Genomic DNA, 12,179 nt, shown 5'->3' on the forward strand with positions numbered 1-12,179 from the left:
TCTGACAGCCCGTGGGCCTCGCCGTTACATATGGTCTCCAAGGCATCTGGGGGGTGGAGACCATGTGGCGATTATCGGCGTCTCAATGCTGTCACCACGGCTGATCGCTACCCCATACCGCACCTACAGGACTTTTCGTCTGGGCTGGAAGGAGCGGTGGTGTTCTCCAAAATCGATTTGGTGCGAGGATACCACCAGATTCCGGTGCGACCGGAGGACATACAGAAAACTGCAACGATTACTCCGTTCGGGTTGTTTGAATGGTTGCGTATGCCTTTCGGTTTAAAGAACGCGGCACAGGCTTTCCAACGACTGATGGACCGTGTGGGCCGGGGTTTACCCTTTTTGTTTATTTATTTAGACGACATCCTGGTCGCCAGCCCCTCAGTGCAGGAACACCAGGTCCACTTGCGGACCGTGTTCCAGCGGCTCCAAGACCACGGGCTCATTATCCAACCCTCCAAGTGTCAATTCGGCCTCCCTGCTCTTGATTTTCTAGGGCACAGAATTACCCCTGCCGGCGCCTCCCCTTTGCCCGAGAAGGTGGAGGCTATCCGGGCATTTCCCAGGCCCACCACAGTAAAAGGGCTACAGGAGTTCGTAGGCATGGTTAATTTCTACCTTCGGTTCGTTCCGGCAGCTGCGCGAGTCATGCGCCCGCTTTTCCAATGCATTGCAGGAAAACCGGTAGAGTTGATATGGTCCCCGGCCGCAGAGTCGGCTTTTACAGCAGCTAAGGCAGCCTTGGCAGACGCCACCATGTTGGTCCACCCGAGCCCCTCCGCCCCCACGGCCCTGACGGTTGACGCCTCTGACGTGGCGGTGGGCGGGGTTCTGGAGCAGCAGGTCGGTGGCCGTTGGCAGCCTTTAGCGTTTTTCAGCCGGCAACTAAATTCGGCTGAGCTGAAGTATAGCGCATTTGACCGAGAGCTTCTGGCTCTCTATTTAGCTGTTCGTCATTTCAGGTACTTCCTTGAGGGCCGCCCATTTGTGGCCTTTACGGACCACAAACCATTAACATTTGCATTTTTTAAATTGTCTGACCCATGGTCGGCCCGCCAGCAGCGGCACCTGACTGCTATCTCCGAATTCACCACCGATGTCCGTCATGTCGCGGGTAAGCTTAATGCCGTTGCTGACGCCCTGTCTAGACCTGCTTTTTCCCCTATTTCGGCGGTGGACTGCGAAGTGGATCCCCAGGAGCTTGCGGAGGCACAGCTTCTAGCGGATACCGCTTCGGCATACCAGTCCACCACTTCGGGATTGAAGTTGGCCCAGGTAGCTTGTGGGTCGGAAGGCACAAAAGTCTGGTGCGATGTTTCTCTTCCCTGTCCCAGGCCGGTAGTACCGCCCTCCCTTCAGCGCCGGGTTTTCGATGCCATTCATGGGCTGGCGCACCCGTCCATCCGCTCCACCTCTGCTTTGGTAGCAGCTCGGTTTGTCTGGCATGGCCTACGGAAACAGGTAGCGGGTTGGGCGCGTTCCTGCGTTCCCTGTCAGACCGCTAAAGTCCAGCGCCATGTCCAGCCCCCCGTACAGGATTTCGAGGTCCCAGCAGTTCGTTTTTTCCACATCCACGTGGATTTGGTCGGGCCTTTGCCTTCCTCCCGGGGCTACACCCACCTCCTCACGGTGGTGGATCGGTTCACCCGGTGGCCAGAGGCTTTCCCATTGTCTGATATTTCGTCAGCGTCTTGTGCTAGGACTTTGGCCCTTCATTGGGTAGCTCGTTTCGGGGTCCCGGCAGTTATTACCACTGACAGAGGGCCACAGTTCACTTCGTCCCTCTGGGCCGCGCTCGCAGAACTGTACGGTTCCAAGTTACAACCCACTACTGCATATCACCCCCAGGCAAATGGACTCGTAGAAAGGTTCCACCGTCAACTTAAGGCGTCCCTCAGTGCAAGGCTTGAAGGCCCGGACTGGGTAGACCAGCTCCCTTGGGTTCTTTTGGGCATCCGGACTGCTCCTAAGCTAGATCTCGGTGCATCGTCCGCGGAGCTAGTATATGGCTCGACACTTCGAGTACCCGGAGATTTGTTTCTGGACCCTTCAGACCAGCTGCCTACAGTCCCATCAGTGTTAGCATCTCTCCGGGAACGGGTGGGCTCCCTGGCTCCAGTTCCGACTTCACGTCATGGGTGTCCCATGGTACATGAACCGCCTTCCCTGAAGGACTGTGAGTTTGTTTTTCTGCGAAAAGATTCCCATCGCGCCCCGTTGCAGAGGGTCTATCAAGGGCCATTCCGGGTTTTGCGTAAGGGAACGGCTACCTTCACCTTAGACATGTGCGGCAAGAGTGAGCTCGTCTCGGTGTCCCGGCTCAAACCTGCACATTTGGATCCGGATCAACCAGTCCTGGTCGGTCAAACCCCTAGGAGAGGCCGACCTCCGTTAGTTCCGCTCAGTCCAGGACCCCCCGTTCCGGCAGTTCCTCCAGGACCCCCCGTTCCGGCAGTTCCTCCAGGACCTCCCGTTCCGGCAGTTCCGCCAAGTCCGGAACCCCCGGCTCCTGTGGTTCAGGCTGTCCCTCTCCGTACTCGTTATGGTCGCGAAATCCAGCTCCCTGCTAGGTTCCGCACCTCGGGTTCTGGGGGGGGTCATGTAGCGACCATAGAGAATGGTCCAGGTCGTCGAACCCTCGGATTGGCCAGCGAGGTCACGTGTGAACGCGACCATGGGGATTGGTCCAGGGAGCGACATCGCTGATTGGCCAGCGTGGTCATGTGCGCTTTTGGCGCCCGAAATGTTCAGTTCGGCGAAGTCTTCGAAGAAGACAGTAAGTTTTTGATGGTTGTCCTTTACCTTGTTGTTTAACTCTGTATTCGAATATTGCGGCTGCAATAAACTTCTTCTACAACCAACAAGTTTTCGGACTCGCCATAGTATATTAATTATTTTAATGAGGGGATTGAAGGCTTTGTGGCCAAGTGTACAGATGATGCTAAGATAGATGGAGGGGCAGGCAGTGTAGAGGAAGCAAGAACTCTCAAGAAAGACTTGGACAGGTTAGGAGAGTGGGCAGAGAAGTGGCAGATAAAATTTGGTATAGCAAAGTGCGGAGTCATGCATTGTGGTAAAAAGAATAAAGGCATAGATTATTTTCTAAGTGGAGAGAGAATCCAGAAATCGGAGGTGCAAAGGGACTTGGGAGTGCAGGTGCAGGACTCAAAAAAAGTTCACTTGCAAGTTGAATCGGTAGTAAGGAAGGCAAATTCAATGCTAGCATTTACATCAAGAGGACTGGAATGCAAAAACAGAGATGTAATGCTGAGGCTCTATAAGGCGCTGGTCAGGCTGCATTTGGAGTACTGTAAGCAAATTTGGGCCCCATATCTGAGATGGGATGTGCTGGCTCTGGAGAGGGTCCAGAGGAGGTTTACAAGAATGATTCCAGGAATGAGTGGGTTAGCATATGATGAGCGTTTGACAGCACTGGGTTTCTACTCGCTGGAGTTTAGAAGGTTGAGGGGGGACCTCATTGAAACTTACAGAATAATGAAAGGCATAGATAGAGTGGATGTGGAAAGGATGTTTTCACTGGTGGGAGAGTCTTGGACCAGAAGTCATAGCCTCAGAATTAATGGGTGCTCTTTTAGAAAGGAAGTAAGGAGGAACATCTTTAGTCAAAGGATCGTTAATCCGTGGAACTCATTGCCACAGCGGGCTGTGGAGGCCGTCAGTGGATATTTTTAAGTCAGAGATAGACAAGTTCTTGATTAGAATGGATATCAAGGATAATGGGGAGAAGGCAGGAAAAAGGGATTAGGAGGCAGAGATCAGCCATGATTGAATGGTGGAGTAGACTCAATGGGCCAAATGGCCTAATTCTACTCCTATAACTTGTGAACTTGTGAAATTTACAAACTTTTGTTTCCTTTGCAGTTCTCACAAAGGGTCTCTGACCCCAGATGTTGACATGGTTTCTTTGTACATAGGCGCAGCTTGACCGGCTCAGTATTTCCAACATTTTTTAGTTTTGGATGAAGTGGATTATTGTTAAGATATGAGGAAGCTGAAAATTAGATGGCATATTAAAGATACACAAATCATTATGAGACCAAACGCTTGACTCTCGAGTATATTTCTGGAGTAGAAACTACTATATCCTTTTATAATTATTTTCTGACTTTCATTAACACACCCAATTTAGTCTTAGGGCTTTGCTCCAGCCTTCTCCACCTGTACCAAAAATAAACTCATTGCATAAAAATTGAAATAAAAGCAATTCATAGAAACCTAGAAAATAGGTGCAGGAGGAGGCCATTCGGCCCTTCGAGCCAGCACCGCCATTCATTGTGATCATGGCTGATCGTCCCCAATCAATAACCCGTGCCTGCCTTCTCCCCATATCCCTTGATTCCACTAGCTCCTAGAGCTCTATCTAACTCTCTCTTAAATCCATCCAGTGATTTGGCTTCCACTGTGGCAGAGAATTCCACAAATTCACAACTCTCTGGGTAAAAAAGTTTTTTCTCACCTCAGTTTTAAATGGCCTCCCCTTTATTCTAAGACTGTGGCCCCTGGTTCTGGACTCGCCCAACATTGGGAAAAATTTTCCTGCTTCTAGCTTGTCCAGTCCTTTTATAATTTTATATGTTTCTATAAGATCCCCTCTCATCCTTCTAAACTCCAGTGAATACAAGCCTAGTCTTTTCAATCTTTCCTCATATGACAGTCCCGCCATCCCAGGGATCAATCTCGTGAACCTACGCTGCACTGCCTCAATTACAAGGATGTCCTTCCTCAAATTAGGAGACCAAAACTATACCCAATACTCCAGATTCATGAATTAATATGTTTCAATATTGTAAATTCAAGTCCACTGAGGTTACCTACAGGTTTTCCAGGAATGTCGTACCACCGTCTGCAAGAAGTCCCTGAAATATTATTTCATTCATAGCATAGAAAGTTTTTGGTGGCGTGAATGATATCAACTAAAAGTGGGAGAAACAAAAAGTAAATGTTTAATATATTAAAAATAAAACACAATCAGACCAATCGATAGATGAAAATGGACATTTGCACCACACGCTATACCGAACAAATCCCTCTTCAAGACCCTGAAGCTTCCACCATAAATACTACACATTTCTCCAAAAGAAATGAGCGAATCAGTGAGAAACTGGCAGTTAGAAAGTGAAGTCGCAAAATTATGGTTGAGTAAAGCGAGGTAAGCATGGATCAGTCAAGATTATAAGAATATGCTTTTCAGCATGGCTGATGAGGCATGGGTTGTACAAGATATAAACAGGGTATAAACTCCACCCTATGTGAAATAAATAGCTCATTTGTTATTTTCCAAGTAATTCTGTTCAGTTCCTAGCCTTTTAAATTACCCTAACATGCAAATACCCCCGAAGCCTTTTAAATGGCCCTAGCATGCAAAAGCCCCTGAAAAAAATGTCCAGATCAACTTCTTAATTGGTTTGGAAAAAAAAAGTTAAAAAAGAAAGCTTGCTAGTTTCCACCTATTTTATATAAACAAAAAAAGGGCACATAGCCAAAATAGTCAGTTTGCAATAAACTCTTGAAAGTTACAGGGAACACTTTTCAATCCTTGCTCTAAGGATAATTGAGAGGCTCAACTGTGTTTGCTGTGAAATAATGACACCTCCGTCCCAAAGGAAAACTGTTCATCCTTGCCCAAATGATCACATAAACGACCACAGAAATAGTGTTCCGGGAAATGACAAATGCACAATTCTCAATCTGCAAAGTAACTTGGCAAGAGCTTTACAAATCATCTCATTTCTCAAGCACTCTAAGATAACCAACCAGGATCTGGAGTCCTCAACTGTGTTGCACAACTTCTCAAACTTGGGTCTATTCTCACATCACTGTGCGGCACGGTAGCGCAGCGGTAGAGTTGCTGCTTTACAGCGAATGCAGCGCCGGAGACTCAGGTTCGATCCTGACTACGGGTGCTGCACTGTAAGGAGTTTGTACGTTCTCCCCGTGACCTGCGTGGGTTTTCTCCGAGATCTTCGGTTTCCTCCCACACTCCAAAGACGTACAGGTATGTAGGTTAATTGGCTGGGTAAATGTAAAAATTGTCCCTAGTGGGTGTAGGATAGTGTTAATGTACGGGGATCACTGGGCGGCACGGACTTGGAGGGCCGAAAAGGCCTGTTTCCGGCTGTATATATATGATATGATATGATAAAGCTCTTTTGAAATTAAACAGTTGTATTTCCCATTGCTCTGGGAGTGCAACTGGGTGGAACTGAAATGTTTAACGCCCACAATCCACCTTTAGACTTCAGAGATGCAGTGCAGAACCAGGCCCCGCGGCCCACTGAGTCTGTGCCGACCAGCAAACATTCCATACACTAGCACTATCCTACACACCAGGGACACACCAGGGACCAAAACCGGAGCACCTGGAGAAAACCCACATGGTCACAAGAACATGCCAACTCCATACAGACAGTGCCCGTAGTCAGGATAGAACCTGGATCTTTGGTGCTGTAAGGTAGGAAATCTACTGTTGCACCACTGCGCCGCCCCAATGCATTTCAGAAGCTCGAGAATAAAAAGTGCATAGCTTTCAGTTTATTCCTGCTCTCATATGGTTTAGATTTGTGCCCCCATTAAATGGAAATAACTTATTAATTTCTCCCTTAATAATAATTTAGATGTAGTTGGTTGTTTGAGTTGTTAGGATCGGATGAATGGTTGACCATTTAGGGTGATGTCAGTTAGCATTAAACATCTCAACCATACATCAGTCCAAGAGCAATCTATCCTTCCTGCACTGTGGAAGGTGGAACTGCATCCAGTCCTCAACATGGTCCTCAGATTCATATCAGTGTAGCATCAATCATGGAATCATAAATATTTCATGGTGCGGAAAGAAGTCATTCAGTCCATCATGCCTGTGCTGGCAAGGAACAGCTACTCAAAGTAATCCCACCTCCCAGCATATGGGTTACAACACCTAAGGCCCACATCCAGGCACTTATTAAATGCGATGAGTATTTCTACCTCTACAACTATTTCAGATCCTCTGGGTGAAAGTATTTTTCCTTACCTCTGTCTAATCCTTAAATTCATTTAAATGTGTAAATTCTGTATTTTAACCCTTCAACTGAGAGGGTCTTTCCTATGTACTCTATCCAGGCCCTCATACAATCTACTTATTTTTATTCAGGGCACTGAGATAAAGCCTTTTCGCAGTTTTAATTATTTACACAAAGGGGCTGTCTTGTTCACCACTTTGTGTCCTGATAGTCATTTGATCTTATATTCATTAATAATTGATATCACAGAGCATAGATCATCTAAATAATGTACCTTAAGGAAATGAATAAACTGGATACCTACAGTCCTTGTAAATGCAACAACTACATGAAAAGGTTCAGGAAAGGACTCTGCACAATTCTCCTTTGATCTTTAATTCTCCTCTCTGCTTTGAATGTATTAAAGCAAGATCCAGGAGAATGATATACAATTAATTTCTGCCCTTACCTACTTTCTATGACACCTAAGGTCCACATCTATGATGCAAGATATATTCTGCATGTAAATACTAACTAAGGCCTACGGTTTAGTTGCCAGAGATGGTTAGTGAATTTGCAGATGATAGAAAGATATATGTAAGAATTAGGAACGTGAAAATTAATACATTTCTGCAAAGATATTTAGATATTAAAATCTGTTAAAATTTTTACCTAGGCACCATTTTCATAGGTTCATATTTTACTCACTAACCGATCAATTTAACAACTTTACACACAGCATGTAATATTATATCAATTAAACAAAACAAATGTTTCAGGCTTTGATACAGGTTTTAGATTTCCTTTGGGATGTAATGGTTGAGGAAGTGGTGAGGTGAAGGGGGAAGAATGTGGATGAATTAAGAGTCTTACGTGAAATTAAATAATTAGAGTCACAGAGTCATACAGTGTGGAAACGGGCCCTTCGGCCCAACTAGCCCACACCGGCCAAAATGTCCCAGTTACACTAGTCCCACTTGCCTGCACTTGGTCCACATCCCTCCGAACCTGTCCTATCCATGTACCTGTCCAACTGTTTCTTAAACGATGGGATAGTCCCAGCCTCAACTACCTCATCTGGCAGCTTGTTCCATACATCCACCACCCTCTGTGTGAAAAAATTACCTTTCGGATTCCTATTAAATCTTTTCCCCTTCACCTTGAACCTATGTCCTCTGGTCCTCGATTCCCCTACTCTGGGCAAAAGACTGTGCATCTACCCGATCTATTCCTCTCATGATTTTGTACATCTCTAAAAGATCTCCCCTCATCCTCCTACGCTCCATGGAATGGTGACCCAGCCTGCTCAATCTCTTCTGAAAAGCTCATACCCTCCAGTCCTGGCAATATCCTCGTAAATCTTTTCTGAACCCTTTCAAGCTTGACAATATCTTTCCTATAACATGGTGCCCAGAACTGAACACAATATTCTAAATGTGGTCTCACCAACGTCTTATGCAAATGCAACATGACCTCCCAACTTCTATACTCAATACTCTGACTGACAAAGGCCAAAGTGCGAAAAGCCTTTTTGACCACCTTATCTACCTGCGACTCGACCTTCAAGGAACCATGCACTTGTACTCCTAGATCCCTCTGCTCTACAACACAAAAAGCAAATAATTAAAAGCAAATAATTTCTTAATCATCGAACATAGAACAGTGCAGCACAGAGACAGGTCCTATGGCCCACGATTTCTGTGCTGAACATGATGCCAACTTAAATTAATCCTCTCTGTCTGCATATTATCTATATCATTCTATTCCCCTTCAATTTTATGGGCCTATCTAAAAGTCACTTAAATGGCACTATCATATTTGCTTACACCACCACCCCTGGCAGTGTGACCCAGGGACCTACCACTCACTTTGTTTAAAAAAACATTCCTGCACATCTCTTTTAAACGTTCCCCTTTAAATCTTTACTTCACTTTACTTTACTTTAAATCTATGCCCTGTAGTACTTTTATAAGTTCATAAGTTATAGGAGCAGAATTAGGCACATTTGGCCTAATCGGGTCTGCTCTGCCATTTGGGCTTGTTTCCAAATACAAGATCCAATATGGTCTCTCCTTCAATTGGACTCTCAGTATTTTCCCTCCCCAACTTCCCTCAGGAATACCCTAGGTATTTCTCCATTCCCCTTGAGCATCAGTAAGCACACCGTGTGTCCGGCATCCGTCAGCAGTTGTTTTGTTTCCAATACGGCACGTTTCATGCTTGGGGATGGGATCCAGTAGCCATCACTTTCAAAGTAGCCTATCTTCATCGGCTTGATGGCAGTATAGATCTTCAAGATAATTTTTAAATAGTGTATGTTAAGATATAATTCTTCATGAGATCTTTTTTACTATGAGTCTAAAGTTTGCAGTTTTAAAAAAGCATATGTGTTCAGTATTGTCTCTGCATATAAAATTGTTAGATAACTGTTTGACTTGCATTTAGGAGAAATAAAATCAGAAAATTGCTTATCAACATTAGAAGTTTTTTCAAGATTCAGTCAAGGTTACACTTTACTAAATAATAGATTAATTTGTCTCAGGCAGACAATAGATTGGTAGCAGCATTTTACTAACGAGTATTCTTTCTGCAATATATTGTTTTCATTCCTTCTTTGGAAAGATTTTCAGAGTAATATGAAATGCCGGTAGTTTGGATTATAACATGTCTGTATTGTGTTCTGTTTATGATTATTCAGGTTGTTTCAGAAAAATGTAAAATGTAGGACCCTGGAGAAGGTAATGGGCGTGAATGCACTAACTGGCCCTTGCCAGTTAATTTACCTAAATTAAAATAAAGAGTCTGAAGAGGGGTCCCGACCTGAAACATCATCTATCCATGTTCTCCAGAGACACTACCTGAACCGCTGAGTTAATCCAGCACTCTGTGTCATTTTTGTTAACAAATGATTTACACTGCAACTGCCAGGGAAACCTTGGCCTGTCAACTTTGCACTATCCACTGTTGGTACATCCAGTGCAGCTCTATTCATTGGAATCGGATTGCTGCCATTCATTTAATAGTCCAGGCAAATTAGTCCGTTTATTTTTCTCCATAATATTTTTGTATTTGATTAAGTGACAGCAGTTTTATACATTAAAAAAAAAAATTAAATCTCTTAAACTAAACAATTTGAATTTTTTTTCCGTTTGTTACCAAATATAATATGTCTGATTAAATATCTCTGATCATCAAAGATATGTGGAAATAGTAAAGAGTAATCCAGGGGATTGCTCTACCCTGAGCAACCATTCAATGAGCTTCAAAACTTCAATTTTGTTTCCAAACCCTGTGACCTTATTACATTCATTCCAAGTGGGATCCAAACAATTGTTATTTGCCCTTTCGTTCAGGATCCTCTTGGAAGTAGAAAATCCTGACGAAAATAGTTCCAAGGTCAATTTTTCTGAGGTTGCACAGAAGATACTCCAGATTTCATAGTCTAAATGTTGTGAGGGTCCCGCTCCCAACACCAGTGTACTCTGATTAACATATATCCATGAAGACCCCCCCCCACTATCGCTCCGTGGCTGAAAATGCAGTACTTTGCAAATTCACCTTTACAAACTAAGTATTCTTTTCTTTTCATTTGTTGCAGCATTATAGACAATAGATAATAGGTGCAGGAGGAGGCCATTCGGCCCTTCGAGCCAGCACCGCCATTCAATGTGATCATGGCTGATCATTCTCAATCAGTACCCCATTCCTGCCTTCTCCCCATACCCCCTGACTACGCAATTCTTAGGAGCTCTATCTAGCTCTCTCTTGAATGCATTCAGAGAATTGGCCTCCACTGCCTTCTGAGGCAGAGAATTCCACAGATTCACAACTTTTTCCTCATCTCAGTTCTAAAAGGCCTACCCCTTATTCTTAAACTGTGGCCCCTTGTTCTGGACTCCCCCAACATTGGGAACATGTTTCCTGCCTCTAACGTGCCCAACCCCTTAATAACCTTATACGTTGCGATAAGATCTCCTCTCATCCTTCTAAATACAAGCCTAGTCGCTCCAGTCTTTCAACATATGACAGTCCCGCCATTCCGGGAATTAACCTAGTAAACCTATGTTGCACGCCCTCAATAGCAAGAATATCCTTCCTCAAATTTGGAGACAAAAACTGCACACAGTACTCTAGGTGCGGTCTCACTAGGGCCCTGTACAACTGCAGAAGGACCTCTTTGCTCCTATACTCAACTCCTCTTGTTATGAAGGCCAATATTCCATTGGCTTTCTTCACTGCCTGCTGGGGGAGCAGAACAAGGGGCCACAGTTTAAGAATAAGGGGTAGGCCATTTAGAACGGAGATGAGGAAGAACTTTTTCAGTCAGAGAGTGGTGAAGGTGTGGAATTCTCTGCCTCAGAAGGCAGTGGAGGCCAGTTCGTTGGATGCTTTCAAGAGAGAGCTGGATAGAGCTCTTAAGGATAGCGGAGTGAGGGGGTATGGGGAGAAGGCAGGAACGGGGTACTGATTGAGAGTGATCAGCCATGATCGCATTGAATGGCGGTGCTGGCTCGAAGGGCTGAATGGCCTACTCCTGCACCTATTGTCTATTGTCTATTGTACCTGCATGCTTCCTTTCAGTGACTGATGCACTAGGACACCCAAATCTCGTTGTACGTCTCCTGTTCCTAACTTGACACCATTCAGATAATACTCTGCCTTCCTATTCTTACCACCAAAGTGGATAACCTCACACTTATCCACATTAAACTGCATCTGCCATGCATCCACCCACTCACACAACGTGTCCAAGTCACCCTGCAACCTCATAGCATCTTCTTCACAGTTCACACTGCCACCCAGCTTTGTATCATCTGCAAATTTGCTAATGTTACTTTTAATCCCTTCATCCAAGTCATTAATGTATATTGTAAATAGCTGCGGTCCCAGCACCGAGCCTTGCGGTACCCCACTAGTTACTGCCTGCCATTCTGAAAGGGACCCATTTATCCCCACTCTTTGCTTTCTGTCTGTCAACCAATTTTCTATCCATGTCAGTACCCTACCTCCAATACCATGTTCTCTAATTTTGCCCACTAATCTCCTATGTGGAACCTTGTCAAAGGCTTTCTGAAAGTCAAGGTACACCACATCCACCGGCTCTCCCCTGTCAATTTTCCTAGTTACATCCTCAAAGAATTCCAGATGATTAGTCAAGCACGATTTCCCCTTCGTAAA

The 12,179-nt window shown here is 45.0% G+C and overlaps 1 protein-coding gene across 1 annotated transcript in view; it reads right to left on the bottom strand.

Annotated features, from left to right (window-relative positions):
* The window catches only part of LOC144598053 (vitamin D3 hydroxylase-associated protein-like), a 52,841-nt gene that overhangs the window by 21,367 nt on the left and 19,295 nt on the right, over nucleotides 1-12,179 (bottom strand). The window contains exons 9-10 of the mRNA XM_078407935.1: nucleotides 9,166-9,291; nucleotides 4,840-4,937 (exon numbers count right to left, since the gene is read on the bottom strand). Of these exons, the coding sequence (XP_078264061.1) occupies nucleotides 4,840-4,937; nucleotides 9,166-9,291 (224 nt within the window). The remainder of the gene's footprint in view (nucleotides 1-4,839; nucleotides 4,938-9,165; nucleotides 9,292-12,179) is intronic.

Source organism: Rhinoraja longicauda, chromosome 11, assembly GCF_053455715.1.
Source record: "Rhinoraja longicauda isolate Sanriku21f chromosome 11, sRhiLon1.1, whole genome shotgun sequence".
NCBI lineage: Eukaryota > Metazoa > Chordata > Chondrichthyes > Rajiformes > Arhynchobatidae > Rhinoraja > Rhinoraja longicauda.